General features: G+C 37.9%; 1 protein-coding gene across 1 annotated transcript in view; it reads left to right on the forward strand.

The window, feature by feature from the left end:
• LOC103913983 (serine/threonine-protein kinase TNNI3K) overlaps positions 1–24,000 on the forward strand; it is a 96,497-nt gene that overhangs the window by 11,341 nt on the left and 61,156 nt on the right. Inside the window, exons 5-12 of the mRNA XM_009320586.1 lie at positions 324–434; positions 11,135–11,233; positions 12,708–12,846; positions 19,348–19,492; positions 19,582–19,686; positions 20,337–20,431; positions 21,083–21,232; positions 23,294–23,380. Of these exons, the coding sequence (XP_009318861.1) occupies positions 324–434; positions 11,135–11,233; positions 12,708–12,846; positions 19,348–19,492; positions 19,582–19,686; positions 20,337–20,431; positions 21,083–21,232; positions 23,294–23,380 (931 nt within the window). The remainder of the gene's footprint in view (positions 1–323; positions 435–11,134; positions 11,234–12,707; positions 12,847–19,347; positions 19,493–19,581; positions 19,687–20,336; positions 20,432–21,082; positions 21,233–23,293; positions 23,381–24,000) is intronic.

Below are 24,000 nucleotides of genomic sequence, written 5' to 3' on the forward strand. Positions count from 1 at the left end.
TTAAACAGTTTGTGTGAGCACTTAATAATGGCTTGGAGACTGAGAGATCTTTAAAGACATCATAAAATCAGAATAGAGACTGTTTTTTAAAGATACAGGCTTTAGTATAGCAAAAGAGAGACTTCTGTTGCCTGGGACAAGTCTTCCCTCCACTCCTTTCCTTGCACACTTGTGCTCCTGGGGTCATGGTTAGTCTCTTTTCTTGAAATGCAGCAGTGTAATAGCTGGGGAAGCCTAGACATATACAACTCTCTTTGGCTCCCTCCCTGTAATTGTTAGAGCTGTGTCCCAGAAATAACATGTTTTAAATGCATACCTTTTAGGACAATGCGGAACTGTTAACAGCACTGCTGCATGGTGGAGCTGACATTCAGCAAGTTGGGTATGGAGCTTTGACAGCCCTTCACATTGCCACAATTGCCGGTCATCATAAGGTATGTTTTTTCTTTTCTATACAGGGAATTATATAAGTGAGTGCTAATATTAGCAGGTCATTTTATTTTAGATTGATGCCATTCAAAACAACACTCAGTATTGGTTTAGTACCGCTAAATTTTATTTAAAATTTTTGTACCCTGTGGGAAAATCATATCTGTGCATATATTTTTCCATTGAACAAACATGCACAAAGGACATAGATCTGTTTGTACATCTCTTACCTTTATATAAATGTCTTTAAAGTCTTGGCAATAAATGGCATTGTTTTCTAAATATCAGAAGTGTTAACGAATAGATACATGAAGAAACACACTCACTCATACATGTCAGGATTTCTGAAACTGGATATGGAGTGAGGCTTCCAAATACTGTCGTTCTGAGTGTGAAGGAAGCACAGTAAAAGTTTTATTCCCTCTTCTAGGTGTCACGGGCTCTGCTTCACAGCTCTGTGATTTTCGCTTCAGAGAGGGACAGAGGTTCTCAGTTTAGAGCTATTTTATACTTTGGATTAGTACAAAGAAAACTGTCGTCAGGGTAAGTCATTTATAGCGTGAATCTCAAACATCCATATTGATAAGTCTCCTATGGGTTAGAGACTTATCACTATGGGGAGTAGAGGAAGGAAGAGAGGGATAAGATTCCCTAGATGCCTATAATTAGGCCTTTCCCTTTCTAGACATGCTGTCTGTCATGAATCTGTTTTCTTATCATTTGCCACCTCAGTTCAGTCATTTCACACATCACCTCATTTCTGTCACCTTGGCAACAGCTCACTCAGTGTAATTTATTTATTTTTTTAATCTCTTAAAGTACTGGGTGTGCAAAATTACCTTAGTAATGAAGGGTTTATGACTGTAAATGCACTCATGAATTCAGGTACTTCACTTTTTAATCTCCTTTGGGTCCATTAAGCAAGCAAAGATTTTGTCCTCTAGTTGAGTAAAAGTGTTAACTTATACATAGTGCTGGACTAATTTATGGAGACGGAAACATTAGAATTCTTTAAAGAGAGATAATCAGCAAGAAATGCAAGAAAAAATAACTAAGTACAAAGGAGGAAATATAGATTATATTAATACTTGCCTTTAAGCTGTGAATTTAATTGTGCATTTAGACTTATAAATTCACTTCAAGTATAAGAGTTTGGCTGGATGACTAGAACAAAACGTGCAGTTTTCAACAGAATAGAAGAACCTCTGTGTATGTACATGGCAAGGATATGCATATAGAAATAGTTACATAGTTATATATTGAAAGAGATAAAAGACATTTCTTCTCAAACAGACAGTTCTGTTGAGGAAATGCTAACTCTTTAGAAATTTTCTGTACTATCTCAAGAAATCTGCCAACATTTAAATACCTGGTCTGAGAAACTATGGGGCTAGCCACTGAAGTTCAGCTGAGGGAAGGTGATACTTCTTCATTTAGACAGTTTAGATTTTCTTTGACTTGTTTCTGTTTAGTCTGAAGAAATTATCAGATTTCTGGGTCAGTAACAATATGCCAGATTTTCTATTTTATTTAGAATTTCAAAGATGCTGATAGATCCCTACTGGAATTTGCAGTCAGGATTTTAATTTCCAATTAAGTTAATTACATATCCAAATTACTTTGAAGCTTTTGAAAATTACACCGGGCAGCCTTTGCAAATTTTTGCACTTAATAACTTTGAGTATTTCATCTTGTGTGTTAACTACACATAGACATAGATAGAGACAGTACCTAAAATCACAGTAGTCATTGCAGGGCTCAAAGTTCTTTGGAATCTATGGACACTGATGCAAATAATGGTACCAACAGTAAAGTAGTCACTGGGAGAAACAAGCCACGCTTTGCAAATCCAGCTCTGAACGGCTTGCGTACCAGCACTTTTGTAAGCGCTAGTAAGAACTGTATACCCTCAGTAAATTTTCTACTATAACTTGGCTGCAAAAGGCTGCCTAATAATGCAAGTGAAGGAGGCAGAGATTTGCTGGAGCAACAGTTTTAGCACTAGTTAATGTAATGAGTACATGGTAAGTCCTACAAGGGGGCTGTGTCAATGTAAAAGTTCCCCCCATTTCTAATGGAAATATACGTTATGCTGTTTCACCCTCTTAAGGGCTATATATATTTTTTTATATATATATATATATCTGTGTGTATGTGTGTGTGTGTGTATGTATACTTTGTCTGCTGGGGACCTTTCCCAGGCTTGTGGTCGATCAAGGGCAACTGAGGATACTGATGAATTTAGCTTTACACTGCAGCCTCCAAACTGGTTCCAAAATGATTTGAATCTAACAGGTATGTTTGCACTTCTTGTTAAAGACACAATGCATAAAGACACCGTTGGTGACAACCTTGCATTACCTAGAGAGTCTGTGTGTGAAGAAGGTTAAGCTGAAAAAGGTTAAAACAATTTATGGGTGGTCACACCAAGGAACTCAATTAAAAAACTGTTAGCCTTCAGTGTTTCAGTCAGCAACTCCAACAGTGATCAGGGGACAAATCAATCTGTAGCATCTGTTTATGCCAGTGAATGAGGAAGCATGCTAGCACGGCAAGCTAACCATTTATATTTTGAAGGTCAGCTCTCCAGGTGGAAGAACAAGGCTCCTCGGTGTGTCTGCGCACAAGCGAGGCTGAGAGCAACCGGGGATGGAGGTGTTTGCGTTGTAGCATTACATCCCTGAGCTCACAGGGCATCATGACATTCCCTTCAAGTACACATAGAGCTCTTTTTATTAGCTTAATGGACACCCTTCCTTGTGAATCCTATTACTAAAAAACAGATAAGGAACCACCATATCTAATTGTTCTGTGCAAGAATTATAATGGAGATATTAACCAGAGTCTTAACTCTTTAATGATCTTTTTCACTTTTATGGAGTATGTATTTAATATTTCCTCTGTGGGAAATACAAAGTACTCTTCTCTGCATTGGGGTTTCAAGGAATTTTTAAAATGTCTGGGCCTTGTCCTGCAAACGTCAAAGGAAGGTCTGCTATTTGTCTCATGTCTTTAGCTTCTACTGAGGTTATTGAAAAATAAGGGTGCTCAGAATCCGACAAGGATAAGAAATAACTTATTATGAGTGGTTTTGAAAAGCCCCTTATTTCTTCCTTGGGAATGATCAGATCTTTATCAGAAGTAGTCTCCATAATGGAGTGGGACTCTATATAACTCATTTGGTTCATCTGCTGGTCTGGGGACTGAAGATTTATAGTCCAAGTGAAGGCTTTTTCTTTCCTTCTTTATATGGCTTTGAAATTTTCAGTCAGCTGAGAATATCCTCTGCTAGATTAAATAGCTTATTTTGTCTACAATTTCATGGAAATTCATGGAAAAACAGAATAATTTTTTCACCCCCCTAAAAAAAGAATAATTTTAAGAAAAAGAAAGTAGATTTTTGGTCATCTTCCTAATTCCAATAAGATAAATAATTATTTATACCATTAAATAATTAAATAGCAGAGGTATACACATCAATCCATGCAACACAGTCTTTTACTACAGAAGAAGACCAACTGTATTTAAGAGAAAGATAGAGACAACTGGGGGAAAAATTGCTTTGCTCCCCATTTCCCTGAAGAGTCAGTCCATGGCTTTTGCTCCATCACCACACATGAAACCACTAGAGTGATCAGTTCTCTGAAATTAGGATACTGAAGGCCATCAGCATCAATGAGATGTTCCAACTCATTTGAGCCAGTGTGGTGTATAAATATTTCATCTGCTCTATGATTTAGTGACATATTTTACTTCACCAAAACTATGCTGTTTGCTTATTTTATGTATTAATGGAAATTGCAGTTCTCAATGGGAAGAATGAAAAATTCATGAAAATTTATAAAATAAACTGATGACCGTATTAGAAACATCACCAAATAAGTTTAATAAATTTCTCATTGTCTGCTATTTTGAAAATATTAAATGTTTCCAGCCCAGGGAGGTCATTGCTAAATTAATAATGCATGTGCCTCATACACATTTATGTGTTGTCCAGTATTACCACATTGGAAAACCAGTATCATTGCCTATTTCATTTTGTAAATTAAAGTTGTCATTCGGAGATTACAATACCTACAGATGTGTGAACTGGACTGAGGGTTGCAGGCAGGATAAACCAGTGCTACTTAATTTTTGCAACCTGCAAACCTGAGAATCTGAAGTGTGAATGTGTTTGTGGCAAGGACCTGTTGGGGAAAAGGGAGTTAGTCCCATCTTACAGATTTTCTACAGTAATAAATCCCTTTTCATTTACAAGTCATATGTTACATCAGTATGTTTGTCACCTCCTGTCTTCACTGGAATTTTACTAGTAATAGGAGTACATTCAAATGATTTAAGAAACCTTGAAAAACTAAATTTATATGAGCCTATTTAAATGGTTCACAAAGTCCCCATTTTCTTCTTTCATTCCCTGCATTTTATGCTAATGCTGCATCTTCCCAGCCCTTTGTTTTATCTGACATTAATTTTTCAGACCTTTTCAGAATCATTCTAGAACCAGGAATGCAGAAATGGTATTCACATGGCATCAATATACATGACTACACAAGCTGCAAGATAATGAGCAATCAAAGATTCTACGAATTTGCCTGTCTGAGAATCTGACCAGTGACAAAGAGGACCGGAGCTCACGAGTTTTGAATTCAATAGCTATTTTTAATAGCTACCAACAAACTGTCCAGACTGAATGAAGTGAAGGAAGCCTTTTACAGCCCACAAATGAGAGCACAAGGTTTTTGGCAAACACAAGAGAAAAAACATTGAGTTGTGGCTCAGTAAAGGAGCTTACATTAACCTGGTGATGTGAACTTGTCTGAAAACAGTGACAAATTTTGACAATACTTTTCTCCAGCTGTGCTTTCTTCCCAAGAATGTCCTGGGCAGAAAATTTATGTGTGACCCATTTTTAAGCTAGAAGTCAAAGTAAATGCGACATTTTAAAACTATGGTATTGTTAAATTCACAGTGATCTCTTTGCCCAGAACAGTTACCTTATAGTAATATTGCACAAAAACGTTTAAACTATTCTGTGTCTAGCATCAACCAATATCGGCAAAATATAAAAAAAATTGCATTCTTTGGCTAACCTGTAGCAAAAACAATCCTGTTTATATTTCAAGGAACCAGCACCTGCATCTTTCATTAGTGATTTATCTGTGACCTGTGTTTCATCTGATTGGAACAGCTAAGATAAAAGAACCTGCAAAAGCTTACTGTTGGTCTGATGTCTGTCCTCGTGTCTTACAGAAAAGCATATATTAAATATTTCAGTAGAGTTTTTCCTAAGAAAGACAATTAATTGTACATTCATCAGCAAGTTGTATTTAAAACATTCAGAACCCCCTTTAGCAGTTTTTTGATTCAGTCTGATAGCTTTTGTTCTAAAATTCTTACAGATACATGGAGAGTTAGGAGTTGTAAGAATTTAATGCAAAAACACTTTGCAGGACATGACTGATCATATCTACATTTTCTAAATTGGAGGGAATTAGGCAAATACTTGCCACTAATCATATTTTTATTTTAATAGTTTATTTAATAAAGAAACTCTGAAAATCATGATAGATTCTTTAGATATTTTAGTGAAAGGCTGTACACACGCCAGCACTGGTGCAAAGGCCTTAACTGTTGAAGTTGTCTTCTTATTTAAATTTTACCTGCTAAAAAGTCAATAATCATTGATTTTATTTTCTTAGAGGATTTCTTATCCCTTGCCCTTGTCCAAAAGACAAAGTCCTTATGTAGTCTCGTGTTTTATTTTGTTGACTCCTTCTAACCTTCAGAGTAGCTTAATTAATTGTCTTCGAAGTGAACATAATTGACTTGAATGTTCAAAAAGCTTCTGAATAAACCTTTCATAAGAGAATTTTAAGAAAAATTACAAAGTAAGAGTATTGTTCAAAGTATTTAAAGTATCGTTTTGAATTAAAAATTGGTTATGCGAGGAAAAGGGGAGCAGTTGTTTCACTCATTCTCCGGGCTGTGCCACTGTGAACCCAGCCCAGGAAGCTGCCAGACACCTTTGCGGCCAGACCATCCAGCTGGCTCAAGTTCAGCCTGCTGTCCACCAGGGTCCCGAGGTCCTTTCCAGCAGAGCTGCTCCACAGCCAGGCAGTCCACAGCCTGTGCTGTCGCAATAGAGGATTTTGTGTTTGTCATTGTTGAACTTCGTATGGGTCATGTTGGTCCATTCCTCCAGCCTGTCTGGGTCCCTCTGGATGGCAGCCCCGCCCTCAAGTGTACTGAGGACATAATGTGATGTCCTCTGCCAACATGACGAGAGTACACTCCATTGCTGCCTCCAGGACCATTGCTAAAGGTATTAAACAGGACAGGTCCCAGCATAGACCCTTGTAGTACACAATTTGATATTAGCCTCGAGGCAGAGTACAACTTTTTAACTGCTATCCTCCAAGCCCCATCACCCACCTAATTTTGCACCCATCCAGACCATAAGATCTCAGCTTTGCTACAAGAATATTTGGGAGACAGTGTTGAAAACCATGCTGAAGTCAAAGTAAATGGCATTCACTGTTCTCCCTTCACCCAAAAATCCAGTCATTTTATCATAGAGGACAATCAGGTTGGTCAGGCAAGACTTACTCTTGGTAAACCTGTGCTGACTGTACCCAGTCACATTGAGCCATTGAGAGGTTAAAGATCTCTCCTCTCCTCTCCCTTCCCTTCCCTTCCTTTCCCTTCCCTTCCCTTCCCTTCCCTTCCCTTCCCTTCCCTTCCGACTGTACCCAGTCACATTGAGCCATTGAGAGGTTAAAGATCTCTCCTCTCCTCTCCCTTCCCTTCCCTTCCCTTCCCTTCCCTTCCCTCTGGGCTGTGATGATGACTACAGACCTTAGCTGACCATTGCAGTCTTCAGTTCTGTTGACCCCTTGCAAAACTAAATGAAGTCAGCAAGAGCTGCTTTCTCTGTGGCTTGAAAATTTCCCATATGTTATAAGCTGCACCTTTAGTCATAGTCTGTCTCCTAAGGATAAAAGCCTTTTTTTGGTCTTTCTATGAGAATGTAAAGCTCTTTTTGCATCCAAAAATTTCCCCTTACTTTCTGAAGTAATTTTATCCTTGCACATCATTCCAGCATACCCACCTACTTGTAATGCCTGTGACAACTTTCAGTGTTTTCTATGATTCCATTCTTCTTTCTTAGAAAGATAGCTTGTCTGTGAAACTATCAAGATTGTCTCTGTACCCCTCTCATCATTTACACTTGAGTGGAGTTTGCTTAATATGACTCACAGAATTCTTTTTATCAGGAGATCACAAAGTAGCTTTTTATCAGGAGATCAGGTTGCCATTTCTACAGCCTGGAAAAATGTGTCAAAATTCATCTAGTTTTAAGTTTATAATCAGAGGTGGATCCACATTACTCAACAGAGTTTCTTCATATTGAAGATACACCTTGAAGCTTGTAGATGAATCTACATTTTGAATTCCAGCTTCCAAAGAGATTAAGGAGAATCTGAGTTGTGGTCACAACCCTGTGTGTTATAGCCTCACAGTTGCATGCCTAAATTAAAATCAAACTGATCCAAAGAAGTTTCAACCATATTCTTGTAAAAACTACAGGTCCAAACATCTCTTTTCAGAGTCAACAGCTACAACTTCAGTTTTATGATAGTAGTTTGCTGAAAAAATGCCTAAGATGAATCACTCAGAAGTCACCAAGCCATTAATTTGCAGGGTAACTGGCTCTGTGTTCCTCACCTCTGGTCCACCAAGCTACTAGTACACTGAAAATTGTCTGGACATGGGATGTACAACAGAGGGAGATGGTTGTATTAACCAACCAGTAACTGAGCATGTTCTTTAGTTACTACTTGAACACATTAACACTCCTCCAGTAAATGCATGTGTTAAGGCTGTTACTGAGCTGTTCTTCAGCTGATATAAGGGTAGGCAGCTTCTCTAAAGATCTCAGGGTTCTTTCATAAGATTTTTTTTATGGAATCGAACTCTTCTTCAAGATCTTTAGCAAAAGGATGCACAGCAAAAGGATGTCAATGCACATGAGATTTAGCAAGGGAAATTCTGGGTGGGGGGATCACAATGAGAGTGGTGCAGTACTGAAAGCTTTCTAGAGAGGATGCAGAACTTCCATCCTGGGAAATAATCAAAATTCAACTGGACAAGGCCCTGAGCCACCTGATCTTTGAAATTAGTCCTTGCTTTGATCAAAAGGGTGGACTAGACACCTCCAGAAGACCCTTCCAACCTAAATCATTCTATGATTCACTGTCTCTATTTCTTTCAAATGTGAACTTTACTTTCCCTGGGGGCTGACCAGCTGGAAGGCAGCTTTGCAGAAATGGACCTAGGAGTCCTGGTCGACAACAAGTTGAATATGAACTAACAATGTGCCCTTGCAGTAAAAGACATCCTGGGCTGCATTAGGAAGAGTGTTGCCAGCAGGCTGAGGAAGGCGATTATTCCCCTCTGTTCAGTACTGGTGAGGCAATACCCTGGAGTACTGTGTCCAGTGCTAGGCTCCCAGAGAAGAGAGACACGGACATACTGGAGTGAGTCCAGCAAAGGACTATGAAGATGGTTCATGGATTGGAGCATCTGACATATGAGGAGAAGCTGACAGAGCTGAGATTGTTCAGCCTGGAGCAGAGAAAGCTCGGGAGGGGGTGTTGGGGGGGATGGATCTTATCAATGTGTACAAATACCTGAAGGGGGGAGTAAAGAAGAGGGAGCCAGACTCTTCTCAGAGGTGCCCAGTGTCAGGATGGATGGCAATGGGCACAAACTGAAGTCCAGGAAATGCCATTTAAACAGAAGAAAAGACTTTTTTACTATGAAGATACTCAAACACTGGAACAGGTTTCCAGGGAGATTGTGGAGTCTCCATCCTTAGAGACTGGACAATATTCAAAACCTGACTGGACATGACCCTGAGACACCTGTTCTAGGAGACACTGTAGGGGCATTGGACTGGACAATCTCCAGAGCTCCCTTCCAACCTCAATGGTTATGTGATTCTGTGTCATCCGCAGAGTCTGGCTATGGCTGCTGGGGATGCTGTTCATCCCCAGGATTGTCTTCATTCAGGAGTACTCTCACTCCTGCAAGCTCCCACCTTGTCCCTTGTAACATGATGAGAACTCACATGTCTCTGGAGCACCACCACAACAGCCAAAGACAAACATTAGTGTTTGTGGGGCTTGTTTGTGATCTAACTCACAGGCGATGCTCACTGCTTACCCCATTCACACCAGACTTTCTTCTGTCCCTGCCTAGCATGCTCCCAGGATACTTGTAGCTTCTGGAAAATAATATCGGACACAGAGGGCCAACATTCCCCATCATTTGTACTCAGAGAGGTGCTGAAGAATAATTCCATAGGAACACAGCAATCCTCGCCTCCTCCAGCCTGTCTTCAATAGAAGGGCTTAGTCCTTGCAACACTTAGGTGCCTCCTATAATGTGCTGGACTTGTTGAAGCCCTTGGATTCTGAAGAGACAGAAATGGCCCTGCAATGCCGCTTCCAGGGGAGGCTTACAGCGGATACCATAGTGAAATGGTTAAAACTAATGGGAAATAGACACACTTGAATATGTCAGGGAATGGACCTTACACAGAAAATGTATTGTCAGTCCCACGGAAAAAATGTATTTCAATTTAAATTGTGTAACGAAATAATCCCTGTATACTAATGCTGCTTGGTAACAGATTTTCACTCTCTGAGTACTTGAGAATGACATGGATTTAAATTATTGGCCCCATTGTTGCATGTGTGAAATGATTTGGTGGTCTCAGCTTAGATAACGGTTGACAGAAATGTGCATCATCGCAGCTAGCATTAATTGGCATCATCGGTGGAAGTCTCAATGGGGAGGTACAGGTATAAATAGTATAGCATAGAAGCTGGCCATTTCCCCTTTTTTGTCATTTCTTCCAATTGACAGGGAGGTGTTTCCCAGTTGCTCACTGTACTGTGGGTGATTCACAGTCCAGCATCTTCGATCATCATTAGACTCAAAAATTAACATTCATCAAAATTATTTGTAGAACTACTCAAATAATCCATGGCACAAGCCCCTTAGCGTGCATAAAGACTCCTTTGTGCTTCAAAAAAATTAGCAGCCCTTCGGCTTCAATATATAATCCAAAGTGGTTTCATTCAGACTTCTATTTTGACAGTTATTCAGAAAGCCAATGTTTGATAATTCATAGCTGTCCAGGAAAACATTGGCTTCCTGAAAGACCAAAAAGTGGAAATTTGAAAGAAAACACAGGGTTATTTATTGAAGCCAAAGGGCTATTATCTTCTAAAATACAAAGAAATCTTTACACACTAAGGGAATTATGCTTGAGGATTTACCTTCACACATTTATGTTTAAAAGGATCTTTCTTTTTGGTGTTTTTTTTTTACTTCTAAAAACTCTGAGATGTTTACTGCTCTTTGTTCATAATGGATAAAAGAAAATTAAAGGTTATTCTGAGAAACTCCAGTCATCATTTCTGTGTCTCTACTTCATAAATCAGTCTTTGTACTGGGAAACACATTTTCAGGCTTATTTATAGAGCATCAGTGACATTCAGTGTTCAGTTAAAGTACTGTAAGTTAATCATTTTTACATGTTGTATGCAGTTTTTCACCTTTATATCTTGCTTGTTTGGGATTTTTTGGTTTTTTTTAAAGTGGTGATGTAAGGTTTGTTCTGTTTGTTTCCTTCTAGGCTGTTGATATTCTTTTGCAGCATGGAGCTTATGTGAATGTTCAGGACGCAGTTTTTTTCACCCCATTGCATATTGCTGCATATTATGGCCATGAACAGGTAACTAAATGGGGGAATTTCAGAAAGCTGAGAAGTGGAATACTGAGGCAACTATAGGTTTAGTGTTAGATATTTTTGCTTTACATTCCAGAGGGTCTTACCATGAAAAGGCCTCACATACTGAAGTTACAATTCTAAGTCAATCTCTAGTTGCTGTAAGAGTCTGAGTATCTACAGGAAATTTCTACACTTTAATCCTCTGTGCTAGGCCCCAGCAAAAATTGGTATCTTCCCTTCTAGACCTCTTGAAACAAATGATTGACTAGCTAGCTTTTATAACCTATAAACAGACTTGGACCCAGAGGCATATTTCAATTGATGCTTATTCATCCCACATTTCAGAGAGTGCATAAGGAATGTGAGTGTACTATCTTAAGCCTCTCCAAGGAAGTGAACAACACTTCCTAGTAATAATTAAATGGCAATTCTATTGGTTTTCCTTGGAATTAACAAACTAAATTGTGGCCACTTTTAAGTTAACAGAAAAAATGATCATTTAGAGAACAGGATTTTCCATGAGGTCCTGTGCACGTGACAAGTCCAACTGTGCTTGCTTCATTCACACAGATCACAGACTTAATCTGAGGTTCTGACCAAAGCTGGCATTGAACCTCCCAATTCTCTTTCTTTTACTAAAGTATAATTGACATATGGTTAATCTAGCAGTCCGGTCATTTGCCCTGAATAGCCCTTTTATTTGAAATGTAATAATGGGTCTATTTTGGCTTATGCAAGTCATTCCCTATACCTTTCTTTGGCTAAAAGCATGTATTCTGGGATATTTTCAAGTTTCAAAGGATGACCTCTAGGTAGAGTGCATTTTTCATTTCAGTGACATATTACTTTGAGTGCATTGAGGAGTTGTAAGAAAAGCTTTTGAAAGAACAGAGTCCAGATGCACACATGATTGAAAATGCTCTACTTCTGTGGCTGAGTGGCAGCAAGGGTGTGAACCCTGGATGTGTTCCTGAGATCCTTCTTTTCATATATATGCACCTCATCGTCCAGTAACATTAAGAAAATCCTTGCATGTTGGGCTGAGAGATTAGTTTGCTTATTTGCCGTAAGCTACTTCTGAACAAATAGTCACAGTCTTGTGAAATTATGCTGAAAGCTCATATGGTGCTCTTGTGACAAGAGGCACTGAACAGAAAGGAAGCTAAGGCTCTGACATCTGTGGGCTTTGAGGCATTTGTTTTATTATGCTGACTGGTCAGTTAAACAAATACATGTCTTGTGTCTAGTCCTTTACCGTACATAACATTTTAGAGAATGAATGAGCACTTGCTTTTGGGAATTTTAATATTTTTATAGATATGTAACTTAAAAATGAGTTTTCTATTGAATCTCCTCTCCATGTTTAAACTTTAAAGAGATGCCCGCTTATAATATTAGCCAATGCAATATTCTACCTGATTTTGTCAAAAGATTTATTTTCATGTGATATTTTAATTAGCCTTGATGAAATATTTAGGTAACACACCTCTTACTAAAGTTTGGAGCTGATGTGAATGCAAGTGGTGAAGTTGGAGACAGGCCTCTCCATTTGGCTTCTGCCAAAGGCTTTCTCAATATTACGAAGCTCTTGATGGAAGAAGGAAGCAAAGCTGATGGTAAGAAAAGATATTTAAAAAATCAGCTTTAACATTGTATTTTATAGACAGAGTCAGGCCTTTAATCTTGAATTTAGTTTCCTAGCACGTGGTCTGTGTGTTGTGTATCATTTTGGGGCAACTGAAACAAAAAAATAGCAGTTGGAGAGTTTTCTTCACTTATTAAGTATGCTTGGTTTGTCATCTCACGTGCATTCTGTTTCCATTAATAAGTCAGAGGTGAAAACCAGCAGCACAATACAAGATTAATATACAGAGGTAGCTTACTATTGAGACTCTCATCCGATCAGAGAACACACAGCCATGTGGTATGCATGTCCACTGAAAATGTCTTCAGTGCAAAGTGAACCCCTAGTGAATGAGATACAGATGAAGGATTTTAAATCAAAATTGTACAGCAAGTAATTTAAAATAATTCAGATGAGAAATTGCAAATGGTTCACAAACAATTCCACAGAAAATGGAATCTTTTTAGCGCATGCTGTATTATGCTACACAAGCTTCATACGCTTCATTGTGGGACATTTTCTATACGAGAAAGTGTGTGTGTGAGAGACGTAATGGGTTGGACAGATACAAAAGTCTATTAGCATGCTTTTGGTATTCTGTGAAAGTTAGGAATCTGTGCATTGTTTTTACAGGTGATCTCACACTGATGCCAGTAAGACTGTAACGTTACAGTTCAGTGCTGTATATTTTGCATGTGCCGCAATTTAAAATATTTTCCATTGTAATTAATATTAGCATGCAACTAGTAGTACTGCTGAATTCTTATGCTCGCTCTTTTGTTCCCTCTCCTTATGCTGTTTCAGCAATGTAGAAGGCACAAAACATACCACACTCCAGCCTTACTTTTCCATTGCTGTGACACTTGCATCACAGGCATGTGCATACACGCTTGTGGCCACATCCTACAAAGACTTATAAATGTTAAAACTTAGAGGTCAAATTTTATGCATATTATGAATATTAATGCAGAGGTTCTTACATAATAAACATTAAAATTATTTGAAAATTAATTTCTTAGCCCCAGAATAAGAGAAAGAACATTTTTTTTGAAAAGGAACAGCACATTACTTGCAAAAGTACTGCTCTTTAATACATTTTTGGACTACATCATTACTCTTGTTAACTTATATCCACAATATACAAGGTAAAATCTTGGTCCCCTTGAAGTCTATGGCAAAACTTCCATTAATTTCAACAGGGTTAGGATTTTGCCTAGGGATATCATAACTTGATCTTGGAAAAGCAGAACTAGAAAAACAAGAAACAAACAAAGCATTTGCTACAAGAATCCTGCATGTTATAGAAAGAACAAGAAGTTACCAAAATTCTTCAGTTGCTGCTTCTCAGTCTAGCATCCTATTTGATATCTGGTTCCAGTCTATGCACACAGCTATTCATGAATTAAAAACAATAGAGCATAATAGGGGAAGGTTAAAAAGGGATGCTGTATAGCCACATTTGAAAAGCATGTTAAATTGCCAGGCTCAGTTCTTTCCTAATCTCACCTGGTCCAATGCCCCACTGACACCTGTTAGTTGACTTCAGGGGAGGACAGTCGAGTGGTCGTTTTGCACAAGTTCTGTTTTCTCAAGGCTACAGTCTTCGGTGCTGACTCTGAAAAGCACTGTCATTCCTTAACAATTGTTAAAGCAGGGATAAGCCCATGAGGCTTCTTCCTTGCACGGTATGCCCGGTAGTGCCAAAAGCAACAGCATTCACGTACCCTTGTTCCTACTCTGCTAGTGGCACAAAGACTGTGTTTCTCCCCAATTTCCTCTTCTTTGCTAGATTTTAAAGTATAAATTTACCATATTGTCTGTGAGTCTTGCCTACAGTACACACATCCCACTCGCGCAGTAGAAAAAGTGTGGAGGGAAACAGCATGACTCAGATTTGTAAGTAATTTTTTTCAATAGTGAGCTCTTGATGTTTCAGTCTCGATGTGTGTGCACTGAACTGATATAATAAAGAGGTGGAAAAGAAGAGATGTTCACTCACCATAACAAGGCAGTGGGAGGTTCACTATTAGTTAGTTTATTCCAAAAGGAAAAGAATTTGGGGCACCGTTTCAGATTCTTTTCTTTAAAATCAGTATCTTCAGCATTGGAAAAAGAAAAAGGAGACTGGAAGCGGGAAGTCTTTTCCTCACAAAGTAGCACACTTTGAAACTTGGTATAAATATAGCAGCAGAGGAACAACTCTTAAATGCCTAGGAATGAAAGTAATTGGTGAAATAACCTGAAGAAATTTTGGCAGTATTCTGTGCAGACCAGTAATTGGTGTCATAAACTTGAACTGTTTCTTTTAACATAACCTGACTGACTCGTTGATCTGCTCTGGGGCCATGACAACTGAAGAAAAACAGTTTACTAGAGAACTAGTTGGTGGCCAGGAAACAAGCATTTCCTTTGCTTCACATAAACTAAATGCTATTTTTTATTATTATTCAAACTGGTGGTGTTGGAGATTTCTTTCAGGGACCACGTGATATAAAATGTATTCTTTCTTTTTATAACTCCTATGGTCTTTTAATAAAACTTGTCTGCTTTCAGGACTACTGAGCTGCCTAGAGTTGCAGCTGCTTTTTTTTCAAGTATCTTTGAAAATCACTGTCACCTCTGCCAAATAAATTATATTTAAAGCCAGAGTTTGATATTAAAAAATCCATGCACACTCAGTCATGCTTCTCTGAATATTAAGTAGATATCACTCACTGGGACTTGGGAAATATCCCTTATTTTTTTAAAACAGACTTGCACTGTCTTTTTTTCATCCTTTTACTTACTGAAATGGTTTCACCTGTTACTTTCTACCTACATAATGTCTCAGTCTTAAGAATAATTTCTACAGTTCTCCATTTTGTTCCAGAAAAGAACTTAGCATTTGCTTATTTTTACTGTTTATTTGTAAGGCAATCTGAATTTTTAGTCTCTGAGTGCCATGACAGTTGTACTATCTATACTCAATTTAATATAAAAATACTTTAGAATCTCGATTTGAAGAACTCTCCTATACTTTTCTTCAGTAATTTCTGAATCAATTATATACTTTTTTGCCATAACTCTCTTCTAAAGTGTTTTTGACTGATTTTGTTTTGCTTTGACTCTGAAATTCTCCTTTTTAAGACAATATTCCAGTTTACCTGACGTGTTTAATTTAGAAATCAAAAAGCTATCAATTAAAACAAAAACCATCATCCTGTGCTGTAGTTATATATCCTTCCAGAGGCAAAGGAAATGGCTTGCAAGTATTTCACATCATTTCCAACTGCATAAACAAAGGAGAAGAAGATATACATTTCCTTCCTTGCTCCATCTTACACCTTGTTGTGTTGTAGAAGCTCATGGCCCTGAGACCCCTGATGTCCTTCAGGCCATTCTGTGGGTACATATTCTAAAATGCTGACATTTATTATTATAAAACTTTGACATTTATTCCTCTCTTATTTATTGCACTTCAGAATGAATCTGTGTCTGGTACCGCATCATAATAAAAAATAAAGGCTAACATGTCATATGAATCTATAAAGTGAAGAATTATTTTAGAATAGAGAAATAAAACAGTTTCCTTCTTTTAATATAAGACTGCTAGGAAGGTTAGTGGGGGCAGTTAATGAAATTTGCGGACCACAAGCTTAATATACGTTACAGTAATTCCTTTTTTTTCTTCTTTTTGGCCTGAAACATAATTCATCTTTGGAACTATCTGTCACTAGACATCAGTGAAGTTATAAGTTCAGCTCATTTTAAAGGAGTGTCCATTTCTGTGAGCATTCAGCATTACTTCAGGAAGGTTTTAAAACAGGGATTTATTTTAATTTTCATTGTTCCTTATACTCACTGAAAATCAAAAGAAGACAGAACCTCAGAATGTGTGTGGTTTACTCTTTGTCCCAAGGAGGCTCAGCTATAGGAAAGAATTGTTCCTGAGAGACGTTTGTCAAAGTTGTGCTTAAAAGCCTGCGAGTACAAGTTTGGAAACTAATGGACAGATTATTCCTTAGTAGTCTATTAATTTCTTGTAAACTGTCTCAAAGATCTGTTGTTAGACTGAATTGAGACCTCAATGTTGTACAAAGTAGGCTGGATTTGTCAATTCAGTTATAGTATCATAGAATCAATTATAGAATCATAGAATCATTAAGGTTGGAAGAGACCTCCAAGATCATCGAGTCCAACCATCAACCCAACACCACCATGCCCACTAAACCATGTCCCTAAGCGCCTCATCTACCCGTCTTTTAAATACTTCCAGGGATGGTGACTCAACCACTTCCCTGGGCAGCCTGTTCCAATGTTTAACCACTCTTTCAGTAAAGAAATTTTTCCTCACATCCAATCTAAACCTCCCCTGGCGCAACTTGAGGCCATTAAACTGGTATCAACCAGTTATGGTTGTTCTATCTTTAAACATAGAAAGAAATACACTAAGAATCACAGAAATACATGTTCTCTTTTAAAACTGAATAAAGATCTTTTTTGGATAATGAAAACAGTATTTGTATGTCTCTACACCAATGGAGAGCTCTGCCTAGAGCCTTGTCCAATCTCTTCCTTGCTTCCTACTAGATAGGTAAAGAAAGAGACGTATAAGGTATATCCATACCCATTTCAGGCATGCCTAAGAAGGTTCCCAGGTGCTGGAATGCAACTGCCTATCCTGTAAACAGACAGAAGGATCCCTGACATGGATGTGGTCCAGGATAACTGGCAGTCTCAAACAATTCCTGCCTGTGGGTCAAGGATCTTCCAAGGACGGCTCCACAGTAGACAGGCTGCATGCAACTGCCCTTAAAACAGTTTGATACTATCAGTAGATACCAGCAGTTCTGTGATCTTGGCCTGAATGCCAGAAATGTTCCCGGTCATATTTATGTTATTAGTACACATGCAGTCATAGTCTCACACTGTTCACTTGATAATAACTATTCTCAAGAATTGTTGGGTTTATGTTGCTCTATTACAGAATCATTTTTAAATAGAAGTTCATGAAAAAAGTGTGTAGTATTAGTGTTTGCTATACTAAAACAACAACAGTCAAAATTAGATAGTTTCAGAAATGTGAATCTGCTTCTGCATGCTAACTGAAGCAACATTTTGATCTAACAGGTCACTTACTCATAGGTTTCCAAGTGCTTTGCTGAACTGGGACCCAAATCTTCAAAAAAGAATCTTGGTCTTACTGAAAGACAGTTGAATCTATGAATTTTTTAAAATATCCTTATTGCTTGCTAATATTGCCTATCCTACAACAACCCTACTATTTCACCCAAAATGTCTAAGAATGTGAGCCAGCCAGGAATTTAGGAAATCGCATCAAATTCAAGCCCTTTGTGCATGTGCTTATTTGAGAGGTATTGAGAATGAATTAGTTTCAGTTTTCTTTTGCTTTTAATCTTACACTGTTGTGTGTTGTTTAAAGCAACTGTTTTTGCAGGTAGAAGGATACAAGAATTGGTCTTCAGAAAATTAGAAAAAATGCTTTTATTGGATATATTTTTATAAGTTGTGCGCAACATACACAATGCATGATTTTGTGATATAAAGCACTGGAAGGTCAAATCTCTTAAATAGAACAAGACCTTTGTATCACACATTGTTTGCTTCCCATGTGAAATTATAGTGAACCAACAGAGACAAATACCGTTCCCATCCAACAATAATATACTATGTCTCCAATTTTGCTCATTCTTTTATATAGTTTCATGTTCTGTCAAAGAATACTCCCATCCTCTTAAATATGTGAAGTGCATACATAATCACTCTTGCAGGTGAAAAGAGACATTGAGCACAATGAAAACATTGGTAATCCAGACGTTTGAATGAATTCTCCTCTTCCATTCTTGCCTTTTATGTATTTGTATTTTAATAGTGACTATGAAAAATATGTCCTTATTGTGTCTCTTTTATTTTTTTTAAATTTCTTTTTTGTCACTGTATAACTATTTCAACAATCCTTGATCCTGCTACTCAAGGAAGGTAACATAAACCTTAAAACCAACTGGATTTACCTTTCCTAAGAGCAGCAATGAATTATGTTTCTTTGTAGTAGTTGTAATTAATAACTATTGTTCCATGCATTTGGAATAACTCAGTGGATTGCTTTCTTACATATAGTAACTACATATCTTACTTTTGCTTCACACTGTAATAAACTGACAGCAATTGCTCTTTCTAAGGGTCATTTATAACTTGTGATTCATTCATGGAAAGCTACATCAAAACATTCAATACATCTGCTATTGGAAGAAAGCAATTATACCCTAAGTCCAAAAAATCATCTTGACAGTATACTACAGATGACACTGAGTAATGTAGTTTTGATATATGAAAGCTCACAGAAATTTCAGCTTTAAAGAAACAGGACCATAAATATTTTAGCAGGAGGTTACATAACGTATGTGCACAACACATAAAGCATTACTAAATATCCAAAACAAGCTATGTTAACTATAAAATACTTTCTTTGGTCTCTTTCTGGGTCAAATGGCAGTGAATGCTCAGGACAATGAGGATCACGTTCCTCTGCATTTCTGCTGTCGATTTGGACACCATGAAATTGTAAAGTTCTTACTCCAGAGCAGCTTCGAAGTTCAACCCCATGTGGTGAATATCTATGGAGACACACCTTTACACCTGTGAGTCGTGGAGAAGCTCTGTTTTACATGGTTGGGGCCTAATTAGAAAGCTGGTGTTGTTAACAACTCTTTACTGTCTTCATCTTCAGTGCGTGTTACAATGGAAAGTTTGAAGTTGTCAAGGAAATAATTCAGCTCTCAGGAACAGAAAGTCTCACTAAAGAAAATATATTCAGTGAAACAGCTTTCCACAGGTGAGATGTTTAAAATGCCATTATCAATAGAATTCCACTTATACATGCATGCAATACAACACCCGAAATAACAAATGTCTTACCAACAGCCAGATGAGGAACAAAGCAAGCAGTGAGCTCGACATGGATATTTGTATCCTGAGATACAGGAGAGAACATGAAGTAAGAGGTAGAACCAGATAGCGAATGGGGAGAGAGAGAGAGAGCAAGTAAGGGTGAGAAAGGTAGGAAAGGCATCAGGTTCATCAACATCTGTATGAATAACGGTTTCACCTTCTGTCCAGTTTAGAAGCTGAGTTTAGAGCCTGTTCTGCCTAGAAACCTGCTGGAGTCTAGATATTCTAAAACAGAAATGAGGTGGCAGAACACAGTTTGGTCATGATGCTGTAAGTTTGTAAAGTGTTATTTAAGAGGCACTTTGCAAAACAGACTGTATTAATTTTGCAGAGCTGTGCAAAATTAATTTATACAAGAATAATTAGAATGTTTCTGAAAAGACAGAAATGAACATGCTTTGGTGGATTAATCATGCATTTGCACATTTCTAAAGATCCTTTATTCTATTACTACATTTTTATCTCTGTGTAATTCTTTTTAAATTTTTGTCCTTTTATGGACTATAGGATTCACTTTTCCCTTTATTTTTGCAGTGCTTGCACCTACGGAAAGAACATAGAACTTGTAAAATTTCTTCTTGACCAGAATGTTGTAAGCATCAATCACCAGGGAAGAGATGGACATACAGGTAACACCATCATCCTTATTGTATATGAGTGCATATACCAGCACCAAAAAATTTGGAAGCCATATACACAATCAGGATTTCCAGGGTAATTCCCATGATAATTCGATGATCAGCATCCAATTACGTTTCAGACAGATCTCAGCTTTTTTGTAATATGTTTGCAGGCAGGCATAGATGTGATAAGAGTTCAGTGAGGATGTGTCAGGCTCATTAGCTTGTATATGAGTAAGAGAACCTGATGTAAACTGATTGTCCTATAGTTAGGCTTCTAAGCAGTTTTAAGAATTGGGCCCAAGTATTATTCTTCTAGGGTATGGGCATATAGGGTAAAGTGTCTGAAGGGCTGCACACCTCCATGTTCCTACTACAGGCAATGAAAAAAAGAGCCTTCTTTGTTTCTACTTGCTTTTCCTCACACACAAAGTTGTTAAAAGTGATTTGCAGGTGGTAAAGTAAGAGCTGATATGTTGTGTAGCAGGCAATAGATTGGTTCTTGCAGCATTAATATTTTATTTTCACCTATTGCCTCATGTATTTTTTTTATAATATATTCCTTTATCAAGGAAATCAATTTGTGCTTTATAGTTGTTGCTGCAAGTCCTATCATGATGTTCTGATAGTTGTGCTTACTGTGCTTCTCTGATGTTCTAGGATTACACTGTGCTTGCTACCATGGTCATATTCGACTTGTACAGTTTTTACTGGATAATGGAGCTGATATGAATCTGGTAGCTTGTGATCCCAGCAGGTCCAGTGGAGAAAAGGATGAGCAAACCTGTTTGATGTGGGCTTATGAGAAAGGTATTTCAGTTTTCTAGTTTCTGCTACAAAATCCATAAGAACAGTACAGGAAGGAGAGAACAGTACAAAATAACCCCTCAGCCCCTGTAGACTACGAGCTCTCACCATCTGCTTTCCAGTTCCTAGCATGAAGGGTTATAAAAAACAGCCCTTTTCTTTATCTTCTCAGATACTCTGTTAAACATCAGTTTAATTCAACACAAACTCAAGGACAGGTGTATTTATGTGCTGCTAAAATAGAAAACATACAGCCTGTTCAGAAAAGGCTATTTCTCCCTCTGGTGTGTGCGTGAGGAGTTTTAATTTTATTACTGAAGGAGGCGCTATAAGGAGCAATGAATCAGAGTCACTAATCTTAAATTCTTGCAAATATGGATCAAAGCAAGGCATTTTCCATGGTTCCTGTTACACTGTCCTATATGTACAGCAATGTGTCAGTTTTCTGTCCTGTTTTTGACTCCACACAAATAAAAAGCTTTATTTCTTCCTGAAAATGTTTTTGATGTTCACATCCATTTATGGATTTCATCGGTGCTTGAGAGCATGTATTTATGTGGGATACCCTTCAGTTTATTCTTCCTGGCATTGCCATTCCACCCTTATGGACTGTGGAAGACAGTCTCTTCATTGCTTTGATAAAGAAGCAACCATCTTCTTTGGGTTAACATTTATGTTAAGTGATAACACTTCAAATATTTAGTTCAAGCATCCTCTGAGTTTGGATGCCCAGAAAGCTGCTATCTGTAAAAACCTGTTCTTGATTTAAATTCCGATGTTTTAGAGAATTGTTCCATTATGCTGACACTCTTTGGTGTGAACTCATGTCCCTGGCAGCCTAGTGAGTCAGCAGGACTTCTTTGCTGTAGAAGGTAGCTTCTGATAACAGGATGAGAGTCAGCAAAAAAGCCTCTGCCTCGTCTGTTTCTTCTAACACCCTTAAGAGTTGGGGTTGTAAGTTTTTTTGCAGGACCCTAGAAGATCTAGCAAACAACCTTTCCGTAACTTGTGGGCTTACTGGTCTTTCCCTGGCTCATTATAAGCCAAAAAGTTTGTACTCGTTAGGGTATCTCTGAAAAATATCCTTAAAGAAATGCCAATAAACTTTGCAGCTGAAGAAACAGGCAATGATAGGTAGCATTTGGTACATGATCCAAGCACCATGACCTCAGCACAAATGCGTATCTTTTCCTTCTCTTCTTGCCTGCTCTCATCTTCGTAAGCAGCAAACAGGAACATTTCCCGTCGGCCTGGCTGTATGAATAAGCAGTGCTGAGCCCAGCCATTTACAGTGAGCACAAAGCAAGAACTTGAAAGTGCTCTTCTTTCCTGTATGTTTTCTAGGGCATGGGGGAAAATATAAGTTAAAGCTGGAAGATTCTGGGGCATTCCCCCCTCCTCCAAAAGCATCGCAGTACCACTTATTATGAGAATGACTGTAATATAGTAAAACTATGGATTTCAAAGGCCTTTCAAAAACCTGATATTGGCATAATACTCTGTATGAAATTACTGAGGGAAAACTCATCTTTGAAAGGTTTAGAAAAGAATTTTGAATGTTGCCAAGCAGAACTTTGTGCATCAAACATCCGAGAGAGTGAGCATGCTGTGCACACACTGCTCTCTTCTGGTTCCTTGCAAAGGAGAATGATGAGTATAGCAACTGCCTACAGCAATATAGTATACAAATTTTGTCCAGTTTAGGACATCAGAACTGAAATATTTTCAGGCACTGGTTGTCCTTATAAGGCCTATTGAAGGCTATTGTCAACTTCCATTTTAGGATTTCTGTAGCAGGGTTTTTTCTATTGACATATATCGCATCTTAGGATTAGGTGGACTCATGAAAATAACATGTTTTTTTTCATTGGCAGGTATTTCCCTATATTTCTGTAGTTAAGGATCATAGTATGTTTCAGATTAGCGCTGTTGTATCTTTGTTTACATGTTTTATAGGCACATTGCACATTTAAAAAAAAAATATCCTGATTTTGTATAAATCAATTAAAAAAAAAGACTATTGCGCTTACCTGCAAATCCTTATATTTCCTCTTTCTTTCCTAGGTCATGATGCCATTGTGACCCTTCTGAAGCATTATAAGAGACCTCAAGACGAATCACCCTGTAATGAATACTCACAACCTGGAGGAGGTATGGTCTGAGAAATCACTTTATTCTCTAACTGAACGGTCTGGTCCAAAGACCGCTGAAGTCTCTGGGAATGTTCCACAGATGTCAGGGAGCTTTGGATCAATTCTGTCTGGCACAAAAAATTAGTGTCATGAGAATCCCCATTTTCCAGGTACCCTCTATTTATGTCAAAATTCTTCCTTTATCTTAAAATAGAGTTGTCACTTTGTATTACTAGAAAGAAAAGCTAAAAGGTGTGAGATGGAGATCTATCCCTAGTAATCATTACTCATATCTTTTTACATCCTTTATACCTTGTTTAGCCATTCTCTTTGTGTTGTTTAGCTATGATGCTTCTTTGATTACTGACATTTGGTATATTTCTACACTCAGTCCCCTTTATATTTTTTAACATCTTTGGATATCTAATTCCCCCTTGGGAAAAATTAATTACCCTTTTTGCTACAAAAATACTCATTTGTATTGACAACTAAATGACAAGTGGCAAGAAGAACGTTACAAAAGCAGTTGATAAACAGAACATTTTGCAGTGTGTTGACACTGTCTGCAGAGAGAGTGAATAAGTTATACATTGCGGCTTGTCCAGGTCATTGACTCCTCCTGCCATGGAAACAGGAGGA

Source organism: Pygoscelis adeliae, unplaced genomic scaffold (genome assembly GCF_000699105.1).
Source record: "Pygoscelis adeliae isolate BGI_AS28 unplaced genomic scaffold, ASM69910v1 Scaffold402, whole genome shotgun sequence".
In the NCBI taxonomy this organism is placed as follows: Eukaryota; Metazoa; Chordata; class Aves; order Sphenisciformes; family Spheniscidae; genus Pygoscelis; species Pygoscelis adeliae.